The sequence below is a fragment of the Amphiprion ocellaris genome, chromosome 18 (assembly GCF_022539595.1).
Source record: "Amphiprion ocellaris isolate individual 3 ecotype Okinawa chromosome 18, ASM2253959v1, whole genome shotgun sequence".
Taxonomy (NCBI): domain Eukaryota; kingdom Metazoa; phylum Chordata; class Actinopteri; family Pomacentridae; genus Amphiprion; species Amphiprion ocellaris.
Genome location: NC_072783.1, coordinates 21,487,120 through 21,510,794, shown reverse-complemented (window position 1 = coordinate 21,510,794; position 23,675 = coordinate 21,487,120). Strand labels below are relative to the sequence as shown.

The 23,675-nt window shown below is 38.5% G+C and overlaps 3 protein-coding genes and 1 long non-coding RNA gene across 5 annotated transcripts in view; 2 read left to right on the top strand and 2 right to left on the bottom strand.

Moving 5' to 3' along the window:
• Window positions 1–154: 154 nt before the first annotated feature.
• tmem235b (transmembrane protein 235b) lies at window positions 155–19,365 on the bottom strand. The gene is made up of 4 exons (XM_055004661.1): window positions 18,884–19,365; window positions 9,620–9,700; window positions 9,358–9,495; window positions 155–1,163 (listed from the first exon to the last, which is right to left on the bottom strand). Exons 1-4 carry the CDS (start codon window positions 19,059–19,061, stop codon window positions 934–936), a joined length of 627 nt encoding a protein of 208 aa, XP_054860636.1. The 5' UTR covers window positions 19,062–19,365; the 3' UTR covers window positions 155–933.
• Window positions 12,411–15,476, top strand: LOC118470998 (uncharacterized). Its single transcript, XR_004848203.2, has 4 exons — window positions 12,411–12,660; window positions 13,015–13,058; window positions 13,469–13,557; window positions 14,368–15,476. It is a non-coding gene; the product is annotated as an uncharacterized LOC118470998 (long non-coding RNA).
• A 309-nt stretch (window positions 19,366–19,674) lies between the features above and the next one.
• Window positions 19,675–22,976, bottom strand: birc5a (baculoviral IAP repeat containing 5a). Its single transcript, XM_023295523.3, has 4 exons — window positions 22,770–22,976; window positions 21,595–21,704; window positions 20,190–20,307; window positions 19,675–19,931 (listed from the first exon to the last, which is right to left on the bottom strand). Exons 1-4 carry the CDS (start codon window positions 22,875–22,877, stop codon window positions 19,839–19,841), a joined length of 429 nt encoding a protein of 142 aa, XP_023151291.2. The 5' UTR covers window positions 22,878–22,976; the 3' UTR covers window positions 19,675–19,838.
• A 58-nt stretch (window positions 22,977–23,034) lies between these two features.
• faap100 (FA core complex associated protein 100) overlaps window positions 23,035–23,675 on the top strand; it is an 81,954-nt gene continuing 81,313 nt past the window's right edge. The window contains exon 1 of one of the 2 annotated variants that reach the window (XR_008599549.1): window positions 23,035–23,644. Coding sequence is in view for 1 of the 2 variants with exons in the window: in XM_023295522.3 (XP_023151290.2) it covers window positions 23,495–23,644 (150 nt within the window). In the remaining variant the exon portion in view is untranslated. The remainder of the gene's footprint in view (window positions 23,645–23,675) is intronic. The other variant, XM_023295522.3, reaches the window with a different exon arrangement.

Genomic DNA, 23,675 nt, shown 5'->3' with positions numbered 1-23,675 from the left:
AATGACCCATGTTAACCAGAAATTTGTCAGAAGAAACCACTTCTTCATGGTGAAAAGACACAGAGCAACAGACTCACATTCTATACATAAACCTTTTACCAAAAAGTATGTTTGGATTTAACCCTTCACAATCACTAACATTTTCATTAGCAACTGTAATTTATTGACATAATTTTTGTCAGTAACTGACTACATTTACATTTAGTTTGTACATTAATTGTGTAACACCATTAAACCACCCATTAACCAGCTACTCCCAATTTCTACATCAGAGTAATTCTGACCCAACATGAGAACCAACTTTGTTTCCAGGAGAAAACACTGTTTTTAATATCCACAATACTGAAGGAACATGAGAAACAGGACTTGGAGAATAAAGTGGTAAAAATCCCTGGACTCAGACAATAAATTGGTGAAATATTGTCACATTTTTAAGTTGTACTTACATGTAACACATCTTATTTACATTTTTTGCTGTAGAAAAACATGTAACTGACACAATGCTACACAACAACACATGGCACATTTATGACAAAGCAACAAATACAGGTAAAAATATGGACAGTTTCTACGTGAAATATTGTAAACTGTAAATTTCACTTATCATTACATTATCTTTACATGTTACTTATTCATTTGGCACAAATGGAAACGATCAGCATGATCAGGTGCAATTTCAGTTCACACCACCAGAGGGTGGAATTGGTCAATTTTAACCTCCTCACTTCACCTGCTGCAAGTCAGCAGGCTTCAATCTACCTTTAAATCAGTCCACAGCATCAGTTCAACCCCGTCAACCCCTCAAGAACTTTCCATCTGCTCTGTGGTACCTTCCTGTAAAGCACAACCACATACCTGACTGTTCCTCCTCTGGAGCTCACACACAGTTCAGCACCTTTCTTCAACAACGTGGGTTAACTGTGGAGGACTGCATCAGGCCATAGTGGGGCTGCTGTGTCGCAGCTTGACCTTTTCTGCAGCTATTAGCAGCAGGACTCCCGTGAGGAGCTCCAGGCCATAGGAGAGCCAGGCCAGACCCAGAGACCAGCCGAAGGAGGTGCGAATGTATGCCAGACCTTCCTGCCCCACCAGCCTCTCGGTCTCAGCCAGGGCCTGGTGCGAGTAGACGATGTAGAGACTCGCACCACACAGAGTAAACAGACCTGCAGATTAATGCACATCCAGAAAACAGACATTATGTAAATTCTGGGTCATCAAACTCAGCTGGATGTTAATATTCATTTGGGGAATTCGGGGACAAACAAACAAACAGAAAACAGCTGCCTTATAGATGAAAACATTCATCCAAGCATTTTACCAAATATGTGGTAAAACTGCTATCAAGGCCCTTTATTTATGACATTTATAAAAGCTGATGATCTGCAACTGCCTTATGACTGATCTTTTAAAGCATTTCCTCTGGGATTAATAAAGTTCAATCTCATCTCAATCATTGTAAAACGTTGTATATGTCTATACAATCTATACACGTGTGGTTACATAATAGAAGCAGTGTTCCACAGGATGTATCATCCAATGTCACTGTCAGCCCATAGGGCCTTTGAGCATATAACAAGGCTTCATGTGAGGAGACAATAGGACAAGTGGCTCTAACCGCAACAAGAGTTATGTCATATCTGTAGGGAGAGAAGCTGCAACGTGACTCAAATCTCACATGTATGAAGAGGTAAAGAACGTCCCTGTCTGGACATGTACTGAGGTTTCCTTAGCCTTGCATGTGATGCTGTTCAGTATCGCTAACACCTGCACAAACTGGCATCAAGTTCCAGCAATTACGAATCTGTCAGATTCATCCTGAGTTCTCATCAATTCAAACAACAGCAGCATCAATCCACTCATGACGCGACCCAAAAATCTCTTATTGACACAGGAAATGCACTGACACGTGTTGTCTTCGTCAGCAGAGAAGAGGACGCGACATACACATGATCGGCACATTGTTGCTATTGGAAACCCTTTTAATTTTGACAGCTTGCTATTGGTTTTAAGGGGATGCAAGTGGAGCTACCCAGGGCGGATCTAATAAAGATTTTATTACAATTACACCCCAAGGTGCTACAAACTAGGAATATGATGAGAAAACTGCATCTGATGTCTCATTTTTATGCACCTCATCGTAAAGAGCTCAGGGACAGGAAAAACAAGCAGAGGCACAGCCGAGAAATGACTGAATACAGAGGAAGGGTAACTATCGCTAAAACTGGAATCATCTTGACTGACAGAGAGTTGATCAGTTTTGATGTCTGATATTTGGCGGAAACAGCAAACATTTACTGGCATTTTTATTCACTGTAATTACTGTCTGCTTTTGGACAGTTGGATAGTTACAAGTTAGTGAAGAAAGACTGTATAATGTCTACTTGGATTTAATGAAACTTTTACGGGCATTTTTAGCAGTGTAGTGTTGTGCTGCTACACATTACAATGTGGGGTTAGTGCTGTACTTTGGTTCAGAATGAAATATCGAAACTAATCGATGGATTGTCAAAAGATTTGGTACAAACATTAGTGAAATACCTTTTACTGATCTCTCGGGTGAAAATATATATTTGTCCACCACTTTGGTTTCTAACTAAATATCAGGAAAACTAGTAACGTGACGTTCACATCAGCCTCAGTGGAACTCTGTGTTTAGTGGTAACTGACGAATGTTAGCATGCTAACATGCTAAAGTTAGCATGTTACCAAACTGATTTTAGCAACTGCTCAGATCTCCAGCTTTGTTTGCCATTGCATACACCGATGAGCCACAACATGACTGTTTATTTACTTCTTTATTTTTTGATGATTGGGTAATCAATGGCATCGATAACAAATATTTGGAACTGGTATACATTTGCAGAAAAAATTAAAAATATTGGTGTCAGAATTGTAACTCCAAACTCCAACACAAAACTTTGTTGAAATGCCTTTGCTTATATATGTGTTACACGCCATTACATATTATACATTACATGTTTAATTATAAGAAAACTTTTCAACATGATCTTCTCAGCTGATTGGCTATTACTCATGATCTGTAGCCAATCAGATAGCGTTGTGGGCGGGACACAGAGAGAGGTGGCCGTACCAAACCTAAAGTAGCACATTTTTTAATGAATTTATGTTATTGGTTAAAAAAACAGCACAATTGCTGAATATCTGATCCAGTAATATAACTAACAATTGGTCTACACCTGATTGGAACCATCTGCTCTGACCCATCAGGCCTGTCACGACCCTGCTGATGCTTCTAACTTAAACTTGTAAACTCACTAATGTATCGAATATTAACAAGATAAGAACTCAGAATGAATATCCTGTGCTGCCGTACCTGCATTCACTAACCAAATCCAAAAGTACAGACAGGAGCAGCACTTTGAGATCTGCTGTTTTAACACTTAAACCTCATACTGTGCTTAACAAAACCCTTTAACCTGATTCAACCTCCAGTGATGAGTGTCTCATACATTCAGCCAAGCAATACTCAGGTCTGCTATGAACCAGGTTCAAGAAACACGGAACAAAACACAGTTTTCCTGAGCTTTTGAACACTTGCTGGGATGACTGTTGCCACCTGACAGGAGAGCAGCGCTGAAATAATGGTCCAATCAGGCAGGACAGAGGAGCAGCAGTCAAAGCAGCAGGCGAGTGCAGGATTGGTCTGGGACAAAGGCCTGCATGTGTTCATTTATAAATAGAACTAAGCCATGTTAATCACACAAAAAGTTAGAAAAAGTAGCGCAATGACATAACAGGGCATGAACATGGGACTTCTGGAAGCGTCCTGTGATGTCCGGCGTTACGAAATCCTTCAGGTTTTGTGGGTTCTGGACCTTAGTGGACCAGGCTTGTTTCATGACATCCTGCAGATTTTAGATCATATTGGGATTTGAGATGTTTGGAGTCTGTGCCTGGTCTCTTGATCATGTTCCTCTAGCTGTTCCCCAGCAGTTTTTGCAGTGTGATGGGGTGCACTGTCTGGCTGTGGGACGCTGCTACCGTTTGGGTCATTTTACCCTCTATGTTAACAAGCTCCCCAGGTTCTGCTGATGAGAATAATCTCCTCATTATGATGCTGCCACCACCGTGTCTCACTGTAGGAATGGTGTGTTTGGTGTTCGAAAAACATCGAATCTAGTCCAATGGCCAAAAAGCTCATTTTTTATCAGACCAGCAGTCTTGTTTTGTTGTTTCATGTCAACAAAGTCAAATTAAATTGACCATAATTCACCTGCTACCATCTGGTACTGTTCTTGTAGTGCTGTTCACCCAAGACTTAAAAAATTTCCAACAGAAGCATTGCATTGTAACAAGGTGATGAACATCAAAAATTAATTTAAACTTCACATGTCAGTGTTTTTAATGCCATGGCTGACCAGCATCCAGTGATTAATCAAAAATATTTGGCAGATGAACTGATTATTAGTCTGACTCACCAAAGCCTGCCATTTCTGCTGTGCGTTTTGTGCAGCTTTCTCTTCCCCTTCCACTATCTCTCTGTGTTGAAACAACAACCTCCGAGCAGCAGCCTACACACTGAAAATGGCAGGTTTTGCCAAAACATGGATACGACAGACCTGCTTGACTTTTTTAAAACAGTGCTCGCCTACTTGCACGTAAGTGTTCCACTAAAACAGCTTGACCCCAACACTATTTTGCAGAGACACCATTGCTACATCCTGGGCTTCGCAACGACCCAGACTGTTGTGTTTGGGTTAAAGAGACACAAGCAAGCCACAGCACTTCATCCTACTGCAGGACGATAATAAGGTGTAGGAAAACTATTCTCCACGGCTGATAGAGTGCTGTGGAGATGTGTAGGTGTAGCTACACTAACTGATAAAATTACAGCCATACTCATAGTACTATTAGAATTACTACTCAAAAATTACCATGTAGCTTAACACCTAAACATTTAGATAATAATGTAAGTTGACATGTACATATAAACATGGATTGGTTTTCCAACATGGATGCCCTTTGATTTCAGAGGAAATCTTTCTAACAACGTCGGTTACACTGAAAATCAAGTGCAAAGGAGACGATGGAGCAACCCTGCAAGACAAATACTCATTAAGCTGTTTAATGGTTGGTGAGAAAGTAGCTGCAACACTAGCTTGAAGACAGAGCAAAGCAATTAACAGAGAATTGTAATTATCACCACATATATCCCCACATATGCAGTATGTGTGTGTAGAAAGGACTGTGCATGCATATGTTACCCCATTCTTTGGCTGTTTCTCAAGGCACAATCTTATTCTCACCCTTTGGTGTTAACAAACTGTTCCCCGTTTGTGTCAGTTTTTTTATTAACACAATGCAAGCTGATTGAGGACAAAATCTGGAAATGTTTACCTATTAAAGAGTAACTAAACACTTGCTCCAGAGTGTAACTAAGTCAAGAACAGCAGAAAGCTGAACACCGAACACAACAAAGGAAATGTTCAAAGCGGCGAAGCCAAAAAACAAAAAAAGAAAGACTGGCCTGGATACGGGGTGGTTGGGTGTGATGTTCTAAAAGTCAGACAATGAACAAGTTCATGAGATGACTCCAATCTAATTCAAGCCTTTAGTCCAGTCAACACATCACCATGTGCTGCTTGTTAAAGTGAGAATATAAAGAGTCTATTTAAATAAGGGCTCGTCCATCACAAGCTTCTCTTTATGGGAGTCAGAAGGCGCTGGAAGGAGAGTTTTTCTGTACAAGAGTAACTTGATTATTGTAACAACCCGGTCAGTGTTAACATGGTTAACACCAACATGCCTCACCCCATCACTCAAATGATTTGCTAGAACTAATTCTCAAACTGCTGCAGTGTGTACGACATCTTAGCACATGTCCTTTTACCTGTGACGCCAACGCTGATATTATTACAGTTTCCTCATTTATTTTAAGTTAATTCTGTGACCTTTATGGCACAGACTCAATACACATCAAAAGAAACAGCACGCCGGTGTATAATGGTTTAAAATGAAAGACGGATGAGTCCATTAACTCAGTTATTCTTGCTCTGATTGTGTTAAGTAGTGACTGCAATATTTAGAATATGATCGTTATCTTGTTAGTCGCTGCTTTCCTCACATTGACACGTTAGCGGCTTCTTTTCGGCCCTTCGAACTTTTTAGTGTCTCACCAGATGACTGGTCTCCTCAGGCCAGATATCTTTTTAGTGTAAACAGTCCTGCGTGATGAGTGGTAGGTTGGAAACTTTTCCTTTTCATCAATTAAAGATATTAAGAAAAAAGTTGCATCATGTGACTTTAAAGATAATTTTGTTTTTGACACATATTGCAGCAACAGTGAAAGATGAAGTTATTCAAATGCAATTTCACAAATACTGACAGTAAATCAACTGCATTTAAAAATACACATGAAGAAATATTGATTTTTATTCATACATTATGTATCCAGATTTATTGACAGTTGAAATTAGGCCAAAAACCTCAGTGGCAATCTCATGGATGGGACATTGTTTTTGATTTTTCCTTTATTAATGACTAATGAATGATGTTAACTGTTCACAAAATCATGCTCGATTCAAGCAGGAATGCGTCATAACAAACTGATGATGCCCAAAGTAAGGATTGGGACTTCTTCGTGAGATGTTTGATGGCTTAATTACAAAAGAACTACAGAAGATGGAGAACAAAAGTGAGTGTGCTGGTCCTACCTACTGCATGTTTACTCAGCACCACAGTTTATACATGGAGATTACTGTGACTGGCATATCCTGCCGCTAAACTGTATTAAATTACTATAAAATAATATCGTGGTTGCTACACTGTTGTGTTGGTTTATGTTGACATTGTGCTTGTGTTTGGATAAGATTATTAGTGCATGTGCTCATCTGCTTCAACCCCCTCTGGGCATAGAGGGGATAGCGAATCTCTGGGAACTTTTTAGGGGGTGTGGAGTTAAAAGATAAAGAGTTTGGGAAACCCTGCTCACCATTTTTAGATTTGTCTGTTGCTTATTTGATATGGCAGATATACTTCTAATATGCCTAGTTTTTCCAGTTTATTTTTTGAATCAATACATGTTCATAAATATATCTTTCTTAATATTCTTTCTCTTCAGTGTCACCAAGACTTTGCTCAAACAGAATCTTTGAATGAATAGGATTTCTATGTATATTATTACAGGTCATTAATCATAATATTTAACTTAGTAATTAGGTATGTGAATAATATTCAATACTGTAAGGTCTTAACCTTAGTATTTAGATTTATTGGGTAGATTTGTAACATTAATCTTGTTTCTCTATTGGAAAGGACCTTGGTTCAATGTCTGTTGCTGTATAGTGCCCATAAAAAGTAAAGTAGACACAGCATTTCTATCCAATTCTTGTTTGTAAAACTGCTCAAGCTCTGTTAGGTTTCACAGAGATCATGAGTGAACAGCCCTTTTAAAGTCCTGCCACAAATTCTTCATTGGATTAAGGTCTGGGCTCTGACTCAGCCTCTAAAGAACATTCACCTTGTTTCCTTTAAACCACTTCTGTGCGGCTTTGTCCGGATGCTTCGGTCTGCTGTCTTGCAGGAAAACAAATCTAACAAGAGAGATTTCCTTGGCCTGCTAGCAACACGTATCCCCACGTCATGATGCTGCCACCACCATGCTTCAGGGTGGGGATGGTGTGTTTGTGATGATATGCAGTGTTTGATGTTTGCAAAATGTGGTATCTAGTCTGGTGGTTTCTTGGGAATTCTTGTCAATAAAGCCAAGTTAAATTGATAATTCAATATTGAATAGCAAAACTTCGAATAGGGGTGAATACTTTTCATAGGTACTGTAAATGTGCTATATAAATACCAGTGACTTGATTTGACAATAAAGAAAGACACACAATAACAATAACAGCTATACCACCAGCTAAAATATAATATTGATGTTGGAGGTATATTATTCCTACGAGACTTTCCATTTATAATATTTTATGGCCTACATAATCCACCAGGTAGGTGTCTCTTCATGGGCATTAAAGGCAGTGGGAAATTTATACAGCAAATTCGACTGACACAACTTTAGCATGCAGCTGTTTCCAAAGCAATTTTAGTTCATTGTTCACCAAAAATGCTCTCATTACCCACTTGACAGAGTACAGGATGAAGTGCTTCCGATATAGCAGAGGCAAAAATATCTACACACACACCCATTAAAAGACGCACAAGCACCTGCCTGTTCATGCATACTTAACCAATATGGCCAAATCACACAGCCGGTCAGTCTTGGTAATAAACTTCACTCTCTTTGGCCACTCAACAGCTGTAACTGAGGTCAGTTTTAGTCACATAAAGCACTCCAATCTGCTCAGATAAACCACATGGCTTTGCTTTACTGCCACACTCAGCAGTCATATATATAAATTGTGAGTATACATAGCCTGCATTTAGTCCACCAAATACTCCACAGCTAGTAAGAATAAAGGCTGCTGCAGTAAATTACCACCACAGTGATTGTGACAATTTTCTAATCTAAATGAAAAAAAAAACAGGGAAATTGTGTTTGCTTTGTGCCCCTCTAATCTTATTTTTTGATTATTCTGCTCCTCAATGAGAACAACTAAAGCATCAAATGGAAATTGTGCTTGCAATGACACCTGTTTATTTACAATAGTCATTGATTTTGGAGCTGTATTTAAATTGGTGATGCAGTGGGAGGAATTCTCCATCCACAAATTCACTAAATATTTGTGATTCGGTCTGGTGAATAGTAATTAACAATCACAATAATGGTAGAAAGAGTGAGAGGATGGTTCACGTCTGAGGTGTCCTCTTTCTCATTGAACACACCCATGAAATTATTTTCATCATATGTCAAGAAAATTGCCCATTTTCTCTCCTTCATTTCTATAACCACCTAATAGCTCCTGTTTTATTTAACAATGAGGTGAGTGATGCAAAGCAGGAAGTGTCTTAATGTGAACCTCTTGCTCGTACTTGCTGTGATATATCTGTTGTTTTTATTAACCATGTCTCTCAAGCAACTTGCTGGCAACGATGTGCCATTTCAGTGCTTCTACCGCCAGTAAATCTGAAATGTGATAAAAGCTGTGTTGTCTCCTGGATAGAAGAGGCTCATTGTGAGAAATGCCGTGCAGATGGAAAATCCTGACTTTATTTTTCAGCTGTGTGGCCACCAGCAAAAATGCCAGACTGGGTTTTTTTTTTTTTTTAATGATCTGTCTCGAATGGGTGGTAGAATATCTCAGCAGATGCACGAAAAAAACATCACGACTGTCTATTTCCCCACGCAGTAAAGCCCTCATAAAGCTCTGGACGTCACATGCAAGTATACACACGGGAAAATGAAACAAAAAAAGACCTGAATGAAGGAAGTGAACCTGAGCTTACTGCAGATGAAGAAGTAGGAGGCTGTGCAGGTGAGCAGCACCGTGCTTCGAGCCAGAGAGCTGACCAGTCCACAGATGCCACCAAACAGCAACAGAACCAGGCTGAGGGGAAGCAGCACCACTATGGCAACGTGCATGTCTGGGCATAAACAGATGGATTATGGAGCATCAGAGGAACGATGACCGTCTCGACAATAAAACTTCATTAGCCGAGTACGTGATAAGTGCAGTGTTTCATGAGAGATTTAGGAGGAGAGACTCACTCAGCATTCTCCGCTCAGTCGCAGAGTATCCGGAGTAGTTCACGTTGAAAGAGTCGATGGAAACTGAGTACATCTTCCCCTCTGGATGTTTCAAATACAAAAGGGAACAAACAGCAAGTTATAGACACATTTGCAATATCAGGACATTTTTCAAGCATTATTTGTGTCCCTGGCATACAAAAGAAAAAGAAACATTCTCATTTTTAATTTTCGTAGCAATAAACTTGATGTCAAAAGTAAAAAAAAAAAATCTTTCATTTTAACCCTGAACCCCAAAATCTGCTGGCTGGTTTAAAAGGCATGTTTTCTTTTTTAAAAAATAAGTCAAATTTACACCATTTATTCAGAGCCAGAAACTGTAAAAACAGAAAACAATTTCCAAAATTGAAGTTTTCTATCAGTTCATGAATTACTAACCAGTGACAAGCAGTTCCATTGGGAAACACAATGAAATTTAAGAAACTTGAGATATCTCATTTAAATTACTTTATTCTGTGTCTCATTTTTTTTAAATGCCGAAAATAAAGTGGTTGTTCTAACCAGATTCTGTTAAAAACAAAAAAATCATCACTCATCGGCACATCCTTAAAGCCAGGAATGACTCAATGAGATCAACAGTCACATGACGGAAATTATTTAAGGCGCTGTAAAATTGCCACACTGAGCAGAAGACATTTTTGAGTTCTCCCTCCTTTTATTCATGGTTGTGCTGTTTCCACTGAGGTGTAGGACTTTATATTGCAGTGAAAATGAACCCATGGTGAGTAAAAATGTAACAGGAGTGAAAAACATCCAGACACTGATGGGTTCAAAGGGTTAATTACGATATAGTTCTGTTCTATACATTTATATTATACACAAATGGCACGCAAATGTTAAAAGTAATAAAGTGTATTTAGTTTTGTGACATTTTCTTTTTTGAACAAGGAACACCTGTCTCCTACAGCCGCTGTCATTTCCACTACAATGTACTGTACAAAATGCAAATTGTTTTTAGTTAGTTCTGTATCATTAATGTGTCAAAGAATCTCACAACATAGAGCAGAGTGGTGGAGCTGAAAAGAGACAGCCAAGTGTCGATTTATAGCGAATTTTTATTTGACTAACAGCTTTCTTCTGGCTGGAAATGACATAAACAAGTGACAGTAGACAATAAGATATTGTGTAAGAGGTGTTAATGGTGCATTTTAACCAGTTCTATGTTTGTTTGTTCTCTATTTTTACGCAAAGCAGCATGACTAAAATTATTAATTCTCAGAAATCAAAGACTTCATTTGCCACCACAGCAATCAAGTTTTACTGATATATATGTAATCACTTTAGATATTTTTAGGATTTTTTTTCTTGAAAGATTTTTACTCATTTTTTGAAAATATTTACAAGAATTTTCTTGCCAAATTTGGGGGATTTTTAAAAAAATAAAACTTTGAAGGAAAAAAATTAAGGAATTATTGGAATTTTCTTCCTGAAGGTTTTGCAAATTTTCAGAAATTTGGGGAATTTTTTTGCTGAATTTTTTTCAGACAAGGAAACAATATTTTTTGGTGCCCATAAATGACAACAGGAGGGTTAATACATCTCAAATTAGGAGGCTACATGAAAGCAAAAATCAATTTTTGAGTGAAAAACTACTATTATTCAGCATGTCTGGCTTATTTTAAGACACCTAAGCTTGACAATCCTGGTAAAATATAGCTTAAAATAAGTTTTCTCAGCTAATTTTAAGATCTCAATATTCTAAATATCATATCTTATTTCAAGAAATCTTACCAAGCCATTTTTCATTTGTTCTATTGGCAGATTTTTTCCACTTATTTCAAGGTAAAAGTTGCTTGAAATCATTTTTTTTTCTTGTTTTGAGAGGAGCATTTTTTCCAGTGTGTCTAGGTGCACCTGCAGCTACTCCACAATCAGTGGAGATTGTTAAAGGCCGACCCACCCTCATCCTTGTTGCCAGTGGGCCGGATCAGCTGCTAGCGTGCGTGTGTGGTGCTTCGATTATAATTTTTTTGTTACACAATCAGTTTTCCTGCCTCTTTACTAGATTTTTCTGTATATTTGTTACTCCCCTCATCCCCTAGCTCTCATGGAAGTAACATATTTGGAGGGTCGTCCATTTCTTTTAGAGGAAGTGGAAAATTGATCCGTTTGATCGTGTCTTAGTGTGAAGTTGTCGCTGGTGAGTATTTGTTTTTGCCTGTTTAGCTGTCGCCTCATTCACAGCTTCCTCAGACAGACAGGTGAGTGCACTGCAAAAACTCATTCAGCGCCTTTGTAAATATTACAATAAATAAAAGCTATTATAGCTTAATAAAATCTTTAAATGTCCCTTTAGTGTTTTTTTTGAGTTGGACATACCAACATAAATGCCTAAAAATCAAACAGTGAATTTTGTTTAAATTCACAACTAATATTTAAGTTATTTTCACGAAAAGAAAATTGTATGCGATTTGCCATTTATATTTTCTGGATATACTTAATATTTTCAGTGAACTTCAATTAAAATATTTGTGAATGAAGTAATCGTTCTATTCAGTGTAAAAAAAAAAAAAAAATTAAGTAATTTGTTATTCCAAATCATAATGCTTTATCTTTAACAAAAACTCAAGAAATTGAGTGATTTGTTGTTGTTTTTTTCTGGTAGGAACTTTTTTGAAACATGTAAAAGATAAACACATCTAATCCCGTCTAAATATGCAAGGTTATATTGTAGATTAAAATAAATGTGTTTATTTGGAAGTGATTTTGAAGATACGCAGTATATGTAGGGAAAGAGGGAAAGGGAATTTCATGGAGTAGAAGTGTAAAGCCGGAAGTCGAACCGCTGACTGACGGCTCCGGACGTGTCCAGCATTTTTCAAACCGGGTACGTTCAGCTGAACGTGATCACGTGGGCAACATTAAACGCGCGCAAACACAGGTCCTGATGGGAAATCTTGCTATCTACACAAAGTCTGCATCCAGCCGAAGTCTTGCTATCTATACAGCTTCTGCACCCAGCCGAGAAACACCGTGACGAGAAGAACTGCCTGCAAATCTTGGTAAGTGACACGCCAGCAAAAGCTAATTAAACAGTAGATGTTGCAGTAGCAGTGTTTATATTATGCGTCACAACGTGGCTGCGCGGTTATCTGGCTAGCCTTTAGCTAACAACACCTGTGTGACGCGCAATGTCTGCTGTGTCCGCTGTCAAACGTTGGTAAATAGAGGTGTCTCTATTTATGACAGTTTTTGTGTTATTCTTGTAAGTCAGTTGTGTTTTTTTTAACGAGGATTGCAGCACTTGGTCAGCTCGTTTTGTCAGATTTGGGGGTGCAAATGATAATGGCTATTGCATGTAAAGTGGGAATTTTCGGTGAAGTCTGTTCATTTCAGTATTTTCCTTTGTTTCACAGCACCAGCACTGCTAAGAAAGTGGAGTTGAACCAAGATTGAGGAGGTAAATGCTTTCTCTTTATTATTCACCTGTTGCATACTGGTTACTGTTTATTGGACAACTATCTAATTACCATTTTGTTGTACCTGTATGAGTTGTAATTGTGCAACGGAATATTAGACACTAAGAGGACTTACTGAAATAACTATAAAAGTTAGTAACTTAAAGTTCAGGAAAGCAGTTAATAAGCTACATGTACGACACCTTGATTTTGACCACGTGATTATATTGGCTGGAAATATTCACAGTAACTAAAAACCAATAACATTACAACCATACTTGCAATGGAACCTGTCTGTGTCATTAGGATTGATTTCATTTCAACAGATCTATATGATAAAAACATGTTAGCCCTAAAAGTATTTATGAGTTGACGTAGCATTAAAATTGCCATTTATCATCCCCTTTCATAGGTGACAATGGATGGGATGGCAGTGTAAGCTCTGCACATTTGTAGATTCATCAAAAGGAGGACTTCTCAAGCACTATCCAGTGACCCACGGTACCTTTGGTCATGGATATTCAGTACCCTGTCTGCATTTAAACTGTCCTTGCTCTTTCAAGACATGGGGTGGCCTGCGCACACACTTGCATTGATCCCACAGTTTCCAGGAACCTGAGGACAGGGAAGTTGTGCAATCTTTTAGATGCGAAATGTGTGACTCAGTTTATCCTAATACAAAATACTTTTTTTCAACATATTAACTCCCACTTGAAACGATATGAAACCGTCGAATGTGCTTTTGTTGGATGTGATTTCCAGACAAACATATATGGGACTTACGCAACACACAGAAGTAGAAAACACAAGTCCTATTCATTGAAAGATTTTAAGGCTGATATGACTGCAAAGCATTCAGAGTTCAGTGAAAATGAAACCAATCTTCCAGTGTCAGAATCATATGGTCCTGTGGACATAGATATTTCTTCCAGAGTTGGGTTGTGAAAACAATTCAAGTGAAATAGTGAAAAATATTGGTTCTCTTTTGTTAAAATTGGAAGCCATCTGGTCCGTGGCACAAAAAATGTTGGGGACCACTGCTGTATATCGTCACTCATGAGATGACTCTTGTACAATCAAATTGCTTGGTTGGCGCCAACTGTTGTATAAGTACTTTGAACTTTTTGAGCATACTTCAACAATGCTGTGATAATAATGATTATTGTGATAATTTTGTTAGAATAACCACGATATGAAATTTTCATATTGTTACAGCTCTAGTAAATACTGAGGGATATCTCTTTGTATGTTTGTCCTGTAACATGCAGGCCAAAAGTGATCTCTAACCAGTTATCTCTCCCATGTCTACAGGTGGTTGCTGATGCTCCTGATGGTTTAGAAAAGGAGTTGGCAGAGGAGGTCATGAAGATTTACATGCTGCAGAACCAGGGACAATCAGATGATGCACCTACTGATGTAGGGATTGTAATTGAGGGCGTCATTGTCCTCCGCAGTCTTGGGGATCTTAGCAGAGCCTGCTGCTATCTGTTGGGACTAACCTATGCCTTGGATCTGAGATACCCCCAGAATCTCAGATACATTTTTGAGGTATTCCAAAAAGTGCTACTGAAGCTGGATCCTGGAAACCTTTCAACCAAGGTTCAAAGACTGAAAAATTACCTGTGTACTTAGTTGTCAACTACTGTTCAATGAGATGCTCTCACTAATCTGGATTTTGTCCAATTTCAAGGTGTGCATGTCTTAAAATTTTAGTGACATATTGTCTTAATCCCAAAGTAACATGTAACAAAGTGTAGTGAGGGCAAACAGTAAAAACTCATTCCAAATTATAGGCTGTCTTGCTTATTGTAAGCATCAACATTTTTCAAACTGTCAGTTGTTTCCTGATGGACAGGAGAAACCAGGTGCCAGTTAGTTTTTGGTCCCTTGATTTTGTTTTATGATCTTACATTTGCCATTTTGTTTAATAACTTCTTGATTTGAGAAAGGGTGGGAAGGACAGGACATTGATTTACTCAGTACTTGGCAAAACGATGTTTTTCACTCAAAGTGATTCGTTCCAAAATTGCATCAGAATGTAGAAATGTACTCTTTGGCGTTTTAACATAATGGTATAGGCCTGCCCAGTTACTGTCAAGGGGCTGATTAGCAATAAAGCTAGTTATTGCTGATGTTAGGTGTCACTGTTCTTAGTGTATTTCAGCCATGTGCAGAGCTCAGTTCAGCCTGTTGCTCTTGAACAGAAGCATTTTTTTTACCTGCACTTTGGCAACAGTGAGTGTTTTATCCATGTTTTAGATGCCGCTGGCTAGTATTAGTTTTCAGTGCATTGTTTTCATACTGTGGATATTGTTACATATGTGATTTGTAAAGTAAACCAGGTTGACTATGGACACCATTTCGTGTGATACACTAGTCAGTTCTGAACAAATAAAGATTTACAGTGTTTGCACTGTTAACATGTGTATGATTGTTTTATGTATATCATTTGGTGTCATTTAAGTAAAGAGTAAATACAGGTAAATAGTAAATATAGTATATATTAAATAAGTACATTTACTTAAGACATTTAGTACATGGATCACATTAGTTTTGCAAAATAAAAGCCTAATTTTCAGTCATATCTACTGAGCGTTCCAGTTGTATTTACTCTATCTTTTCAGTGGTTTTGACTTAGGGCTGCTGTTACATTAACTTAGGCTTTTAATTTGTCTACTTAATTTTGTATGTAATGCTACTTAAATGTAGTCCTACAGAGCTACTTGAATTTTTAATTACATTTACTCAAATTCCTAAATTATATTTAAAAGATTTCACAGCTTTAAAATTTGCTCAATTTTTTTGAGTGTAAAAATGTTTCACCAAATAAATTGAGTATATCGCTGTTTTAGTTTTTTGAATGTGTCCAGCTGAACATATTTAACATTTTTTTGCCCACTTTGTATGTTCCTAATATAGTCCTCTCAACTCGTAGGGCCCATTGATTGAAACATATCATGAAAGCATCACTTTCCCGTCACCACTCGGTGATGCTGTGCCACCAAACAACGTCCCCCCCCCGTTTCCTCATAAGTCCATTTTCATCTCATCCAGCCACTTTGTCCGGATGAGCTTTTGTGTGTCCGTCTTGTGGAAGTAGAGTACTCTTTGGCCTGTGTCCATGGAGACCAGCCCCGAGCATCATCTGCTGAAGTGTCCACTTTGAGATGTTTCCAGAAATGCTCAGATTCACCAGGATGGCTTTGGTGCTGGTCCTTTGGTTCTTCTTGGCCTCAATGCAGGAGTTGCTTTTGCCTTCCTATAGGTTCTATGAGAGCTCCCACTGTGTAGAACTCCTTCTGCTTTTCTATTATGTTTGGTACTGTGGCCATTTGTACTTCAAAACACTTGGATATGGCTTCACAGCCGAACATTCCCACAATGATGGAACTTAATAGCAAGCTCACTGAGATCTTTGGCTTTAGCCGTGACTTGCAAATGACTAGTTACTAGAGAACTGCTGCACCAGCTGATCTAAGTTTATAGTGTATTAGACGACTGTATGATGTTACAGAAAAGACCAGAGCCATTTGGAATAGCATAGAAGCTGCATTTTCTCGAAAATGGTTATGAACAATTTGGACAACAAAAGCAACACTGAATTTCATCATAAGCATCTCCAACACAATGCTATATTGTCTTGTGTTTATGTACTGTCCAGACAGAAAAATCGTATCGGTCAAATAAAAATTCACTAAACATTAAAATTTTTCAGGTGATCAAATAATGTGGACTTAACTATAGGATCAATCAATAGTATGTTTGATTTCTAAACTGCTCAGATCACCTTTAAATGTGAAGGTAACACTTTGTATTGTGCACATTTTAAAAATATTTTTAAAGAATACTAAAAATGCAGCAAAAACTATTTCTCCAAAAGTCAGATTACTTTCACTTTAGTTGTTTTGATAAGACATCTTGTGATGGAAATTAAAAAATATATATTAATTTGACTTATATTGCTGATAATACAGTATGCAAAATTATATGAGCTCATTTTTACATCGTAAAAAAACAAGAAAAAACATCCTTTCTTCTTTGGTTCCCACTTTATTTTTTAAGAATTTAAGTGAATTCATTACACAGATCTTACTGAATGTGCTCTCAATACAGGTAATAGGATGCAAAATCCACAGCCTGCACTAGGATAACATACATTATTGGCTTGTTTCTCCAAGCTTCATTTTGACTACAGGACAGGTTTGGAACATACTTTTGCTCAGTACAAGAACTACACTGTCCACCATCATTTACACTAGAAACCTGTTAGAAAAGGATCTTAATCGTGTCAAGTGAATGGGAGGCGTAGCTGAGCTCTTAGTGAGGAAATACTGCTTGTGTATATTGTTGGATAAATGCGTATTTTGAAAGCAGCAGAGAAGAACTGATGATGAGCCACATAATTCCCAATCTTTTCTTTGAACTGTGCATGTCAGTTTCACCTGATGAATCTCCGCAGCCTCATCTGTACTCGCTGTCCCTTCAATCTGCCTTCTGACAGACTCTTATGATGAAACCCATCCCTCTTGATATTAAGCGGCCAATCCAGAGCACCGTGACACTATAACGGATGCAGCCACCTTCCTGTTCTTATGTCAGTTTGACAGAGGCATTCTGTTATGGCAGAGAAACAGCTAAGACCAGTGTTATATCCAGAATTGAACTGACGAACGGATTGTTTCCCACAGATCAGATATTGATCTGATCTGTGTCACAATGGCAGTTCAGGAAGTCAAATCACACCTTGTAGATTCACAGTCAAAGGTGCAATAACTGCTGGCTGGTTGCGGTTTGTACCTGTGAACTTCAGCACATAGAGATCAGGACAGATGGGGTTTTCTGGTCTCTGATTTAATGTCTGGTTTTAAGTTTAGATTTCTTCTGTCAAAATGATTTTTACTCAGTGATAATTAAACTGAATAGTGTTTGCTGTTATACACTACCGTTCAAAAGTTTGGGGTCACTTTGAAATGTCTTTATTTTTGGAAGAAAAGCAATTTTTTTTTCAGTGAAGATAATATTAATCAGAAATGCAGTCGAGACATTGTTAATGTGGTAAATGACTATTCTAGCTGGAAACAGCTGATTTTTAATGGAATATCTCCATAGGGAAACAGAGGAACATTTCCAGCAACCATCACTCCTGTGTTCTAATGCTACATTGTGTTAGCTAATGGTGTTGAAAGGCTAATTGAACATTAGACAACCCTTGTGCGGTTATGTTGGAACATGAACAACAGTGTGAGTTTTCATGGAAAACATAAAATTGCTTGGGTGACCCCAAACTGTTGATCGATAGTGTAGGTCTGTGCATCAGTTACATGACAGCACATAGTTTTAGGCAAAATGCACACAACTAAGACACCGCTGATGTTTGTTAAAGGTGGAAATTGTGCAGTTATGGTTACAACAATTGGAAAGAAATGGATAAATCTTGCCTGTGGAGTTTTAAAAATGACAGATGCAGCGCAGTGACATATTTTAAACTGTTCACTGTCACTGACAAATGAAACTCCCAACAAGAATTGAAATCATACATTTGGGCAAATCGGTGTGTATGATTTCATTTTTTAACATTTTAGGATATAAGAAATGCCACAGCTAGTCTGTTGTGTGATGGAATGGAGAGGATTCTTTCCTCCGAACATGAAAAGAAATTTTACAGAATTGTTAAGGATTTTCTGTGGAGTGACTGTTGTAATCACACACAGAACGGAGAGGTGTAATACGTTAAACAGAAATAATGTGATTTTCTAAGCTAAGATGGACTTTAGTTGAAGAATGACCCAGGCTCAAATCTCATCTTTTACCAGACAAAGTTCAGTACCTTCGTAGATGCGCCACAGTCCTGAGTGGGAGCCCATGTCCTCGGAGTCGCTCGCGTTCATTGGATTCGTTTCTATGATGTACCAGTAATCGGTTCCGAGGGAAGTCGCCAAAAAAGCGAAGCTCAGAACGCCGCAGATGCCGGCTGTGATCACCAGACAGCCGAAGGTTATCTTCATCCTGCTGCTGCACAGGAGGAGATCTGATCCACGCTTTAAGCTGGTGGCTTTAACTGGTGCGTAAACAGGTTTCCCGCTATGGAGCCAGTCTCTCAGACGTTTACGCGCTCAGTACGGGAGACAGTAATAAAGAAACTGAATGATAGTGCTGCAGTTGTGCAAAAAAAATTAAATCTCAAGTGAAATCTTCAAAGCGAAGACGAATATCAACTTCTCCCTGTCTGAATGAACGAAGCCAAACAGCTGCAGAGTCTGTGCAGCAACAGCTTCTGTCTGGGAGGGACGTTGGTTTATATGCGGTGCGCAAACGTTTACGCAAAGCACAAACGCACAGGATGATAAAAGGAAATGGGAACGCTCTGCAGTCATTTGTGCTTAAATGAGATGAGACGCGCGTTTCCCGCAAATGTCATCTGGGCTGGATGAACGAGTATCAATGGACACTGCAATCAGGGAATTTGTTTGGGTTTATGAAAAACAATTACCCAAATATATTACCAGATAACAATGAAAGTAAAAACCAATAAGCGAAGTCAGAGTGTTTTGAGGGGATGTGTTGTATAGTTCTCTGCTGCTACACATCTAAAAACTGCAAATCAGCACCAACAATAAATAAATCGAACACAAAAAGATAAAGTTTATTGAGTAAAAACAGATCATTTGAAAACAGACAACAAATATATAGTTACAAAGCAGAAAGGAAGGAAACATGAAAATGAGTTGAGCGAACATCTACAATTATTCTCTCTCTCATACTGCACATCTTATCTACATTTATTACTCTTCTCCCATGGCTGTCTTGATGATTTCTGCTCTTCTCAGCTTGGCTGCATCTTCAAATTTGGTGATGGCCTCATTACAAGATTTGTTCTGTGAGTGAAGGAAACCAAAGAAAAGAAATTTGGATTAGCATTGAAGAAAGGGGTCCTGGTTCTCACAGGAACTAACGTCTTGTATAATTAATTCACTTGTCAGACATGTCTGTAAAACATAAAGATAACAGAAGTATTAAAGATCTCCACTGATGCTTGCTATGTGGGATAACCATCATAAACAGTTAGGTGATTAAAAATGATGCATTAGATGAGTGAGAGACTCAGAAATGATGGTGTTTTACGGAGAACTTACAATGATGAACTTGTGTCTCTCCTTCTGCAGTTTGAAGAATTCTTCCACAGTCAGCTCTTCTACTTTCTTCTTCAGGCTTATGAAGTGGCAGGAGGAGGAGTGAGATTTGTGCTCCTTTCTGGAAAAACAACAAGAGAGATCCCAAAGTAAACAGTTATGAAGAGACAATTTTTATGTCTAATGTCATGTGTATTCATCTCACAAAGGACTATTCTGAGAGAGAAAAAAAACCCTGAACTGGTCTGTTACCCTTCAACAAATTTCTAAATTGTAGAGCACTTTTGTTATTTTATCTATTAGCTGAGTCACCAAATCTTCCACACAGGAAGATTTTGTTATCAGTAAGCCGAAGAGGGTGAAATGTCCCTGCGTTGAGAGATATAGAAGGTCTGAAATGTATTTACCTGCCTCAAAATGTGTTTGCGAGAATCCTCTTGTGATACATTTACACACATTAGGCGAGTCAGTTTTAACATTTCTTTTAGACTCTCCACTGATTTCACAGAGTAAAGATCAGTTCATTAGCCAGGTGAAACCACTCAGCCTTCAAAAACATTCACTGTGAGATCTGAAGAATTGTGAGGACAGAGAAAATAACCATTTCTTAAACATCTGTTATAAACTCAGAGAAGGTCCAAAAAAAAGACAACTTCATGCTTCATACTTCAAGCTCGTGTGCTATTTTCACTAATATGCATATACCAAAAATCTATTTTACTTTTAGATCTACATAATTATTGTATTTGTATGTAGAATGTCAGAATTGCTTATTATGTGATCTTTATTTTTTACCCTTTTGAATCACATAGTATTTGTTGCTACACCAACAGATCTCTCTGGAGAGTTAATAATGGAAAAACAAGTTAACTACATGAAAAGCAAAAAACTGATAAAGAAAGTAAACTGCGTTTTCGTTTTAGAATTTCTGACACATGAGCTCAGTAATGTGGTGGGCGTAAATTTTATCCAGATTGATACAACTTAATTTTCAAATGCAAAACTGATTTGTTTATGCTGATTGTCCACACTATTCTGGAGTTTTAGGACACTGAAAACGGAGACTTTTGGAAATGCTGACCCCATTTAGTTTGAAAAGTCTGTGATTTTGTTTTGGTCTACACATGCAGACACTGAGACTTTTGTAAGCAATGACTCATAAACCCAAGTTGGCTTTCAGATTTGGACTCATCAATAACAAACTGCTCTTTTCAGATTTGTGATGGCTCTAAAATGTGACAGATTTCCTCTGCCTCGAGCACCTTATACTCGTGGAACAAATGTGTTCATCTGCACTGGCAGCAACGAAGTTTACGACTTCAATACTCATGACAGGAGACTCAAGGCAAGTAACATTTTTGTTTTAAAAAAATCTATTTTTATTTAACTGGTGCGGATGGAGCCTTACTCTGGGTCATCCTCTGGCTCCCAGCCCTCCAGCTCTTTGAGGCAGAAGAAACACATGGCGATATCAGGACTGTTCTCTGAAGGCGTGTGGATGAAGCCAGCTTTGGCCATCTGGAAGAAAAAATGAACAGACATACAACACTAGAAAAAAAGCCATTTTGTAGTTTTATTTATTGCCATATTGATGAGTCAATAACTGACTAGTTTATTGTTCCATAAATCTAACTGAATCAATATGCAGAGTAATTGATTAATCAACAGATTAATCAATATTGCAAGCAAAACATTTTCCATCCCAGTTATTCAAATGTGCTCCGTTTTAGCTGTATCACTGTATCAAAAATCTTTCAGTTCGGGACTAGTGGCAACCCTCTCCACCCCACTCGCCTGTTATCTGCTTGGTGTGGTGGCTTTCCTTGCAGGAGATGGAGAAGGGGGCACAGCAGAGGTTTATCAATAACATTGGCAATACCTGGACCTGGTGTGCCAACACTCCTTAAATATTATGTGGGAGCTCAGTTTCTGATGCTCTCCTTCCTGAGACACCAGTGGTTGGTTTTGATGGTCGAATGCTGGTTTGTGTTTTTGCACCATGTGGCAATTCACTCAGCTACACTGCTGATCTTATTGAATACACTTGCCATGGTTTGTTTAGTTTCTATTCGATTTCACTGATAAATCAATTGATAATTGGCTTTGTTGTGTGTGCTTCCCTTATTTGTCCTGGCTGTGCGGCCTGGTTTGTGACAGAGTGTTGTCGGACAAAATTACTATAAAACATTTTAGAAACCAAAATTATTAATGAAGAAAATATTTGTCAGATTAATCAGTAATGAAGCTGTTAATGGGTTGGTTTCAGTTCGCAATAAAAGTACTCACTAGTTACAGGACATTTATGTTAGCAAACTGAAAACAGTGGCCTCTAACTTCAGCTAATCCTGTGTTTGAGCTCCAAGGTATGCAACTCATCCCTTAGAATTATAACTACTACTATCTACACCAACTGATAGATAACTTTACATTAGAGCTACCTGGATTATATTGGAACCTGCAAATGCACGCTGGGTAGGGTTTCATTTGAATAGCAGTATTTTTGCTTTAAAGCTAACTGTTGTTGTTGTGTTAGCGGGCGATGCTAACTGTAGCCACACTGAACCGTTTTAAACGTTCACTCACGTTCTCCGGGGTGCACGTGCAGTCCTCGTCAAAAGGCCAGCCCTCGAAAGTTTTCAGTCGGTTCTCATAAAAGTACATTTTGATATATTCTTCGTTGAACGGCTCCATTTTATTTAGAGTTAAAATAAAAGTGTTTTCCTTTCGGCCAAACCTGTGTGTCTGCTACTGTAAAAGCTGCCGAGCTAAAGGGCGTTTTCAAATTTCGGAGACTCTTCGATTCGGCTCTGCTCATTGGCTGCAGTAGACACAAACGTCACCTTTATTTTTCTTCGTGGGTAGAGGTATAGTAGGGAATGTGCACCAGCGCGCCATCCAGTGTTGTCCAAACCAAGCGGCGCCAAGTTTTAACAAATTCGCCGGCACTACGATTGAATTGCATTTGATTTGATTTTATAGAAACCAGACCACTTTTTTTCCATTTTTACGCTTGTCACTGATCCATGAATCCCGAGGGTGGGTCAAGAAGGAGCTTTCAGCACGAAAACTACAACCGCCATCCACTCGGCCACACAGTCAATGGTATTTCCAGTTTGTTTATATGGGAAATGTAGTTCATAAGTGTGATTGGTCAAAAACGCGACGCGCGGAACTTGGTGAGTTTTACATCCTGCTTCTGTCAACAACCGGTTCAGAATTACAGTTTATGTTATTATTCCTCACTCCGTGTCAGTATTGTGCTTATTAACATCCCATATACACACTCAGCGGCCTCTTCTTCTTCGGTAATGGAGGGACGGTGCGCTGTTGAGACCTGGACAGAGTTTGGTTTTTTAGCAACATCAACTATACCGAAGGTCAGGTTTGGAACAGATGTGTTCATCTGCACTGGCAGCGACGAGGTTTGTGTCTTCAGTACTCATGAGAGAAGACTCAAGGCAAGTAACTGGTTTAGTGCGCATTAATCAA

Coding starts and splice junctions, on each gene's coding strand:
- tmem235b (XM_055004661.1), bottom strand. CDS start 19,061: ATGAAGATAACCTTCGGCTGTCTGGTGATCACAGCCGGCATCTGCGGC. Junction 9,701..18,883: donor ACTGTGGCGCATCTACGAAG/GTACTGAACTTT, acceptor TGAAACATCCAG/AGGGGAAGATGTACTCAGTT. Junction 9,496..9,619: donor GACTGAGCGGAGAATGCTGA/GTGAGTCTCTCC, acceptor GTTTATGCCCAG/ACATGCACGTTGCCATAGTG.
- birc5a (XM_023295523.3), bottom strand. CDS start 22,877: ATGGAGCCGTTCAACGAAGAATATATCAAAATGTACTTTTATGAGAAC. Junction 21,705..22,769: donor GCACGTGCACCCCGGAGAAC/GTGAGTGAACGT, acceptor TTTTTCTTCCAG/ATGGCCAAAGCTGGCTTCAT. Junction 19,932..20,189: donor AGAGACACAAGTTCATCATT/GTAAGTTCTCCG, acceptor CTTCACTCACAG/AACAAATCTTGTAATGAGGC.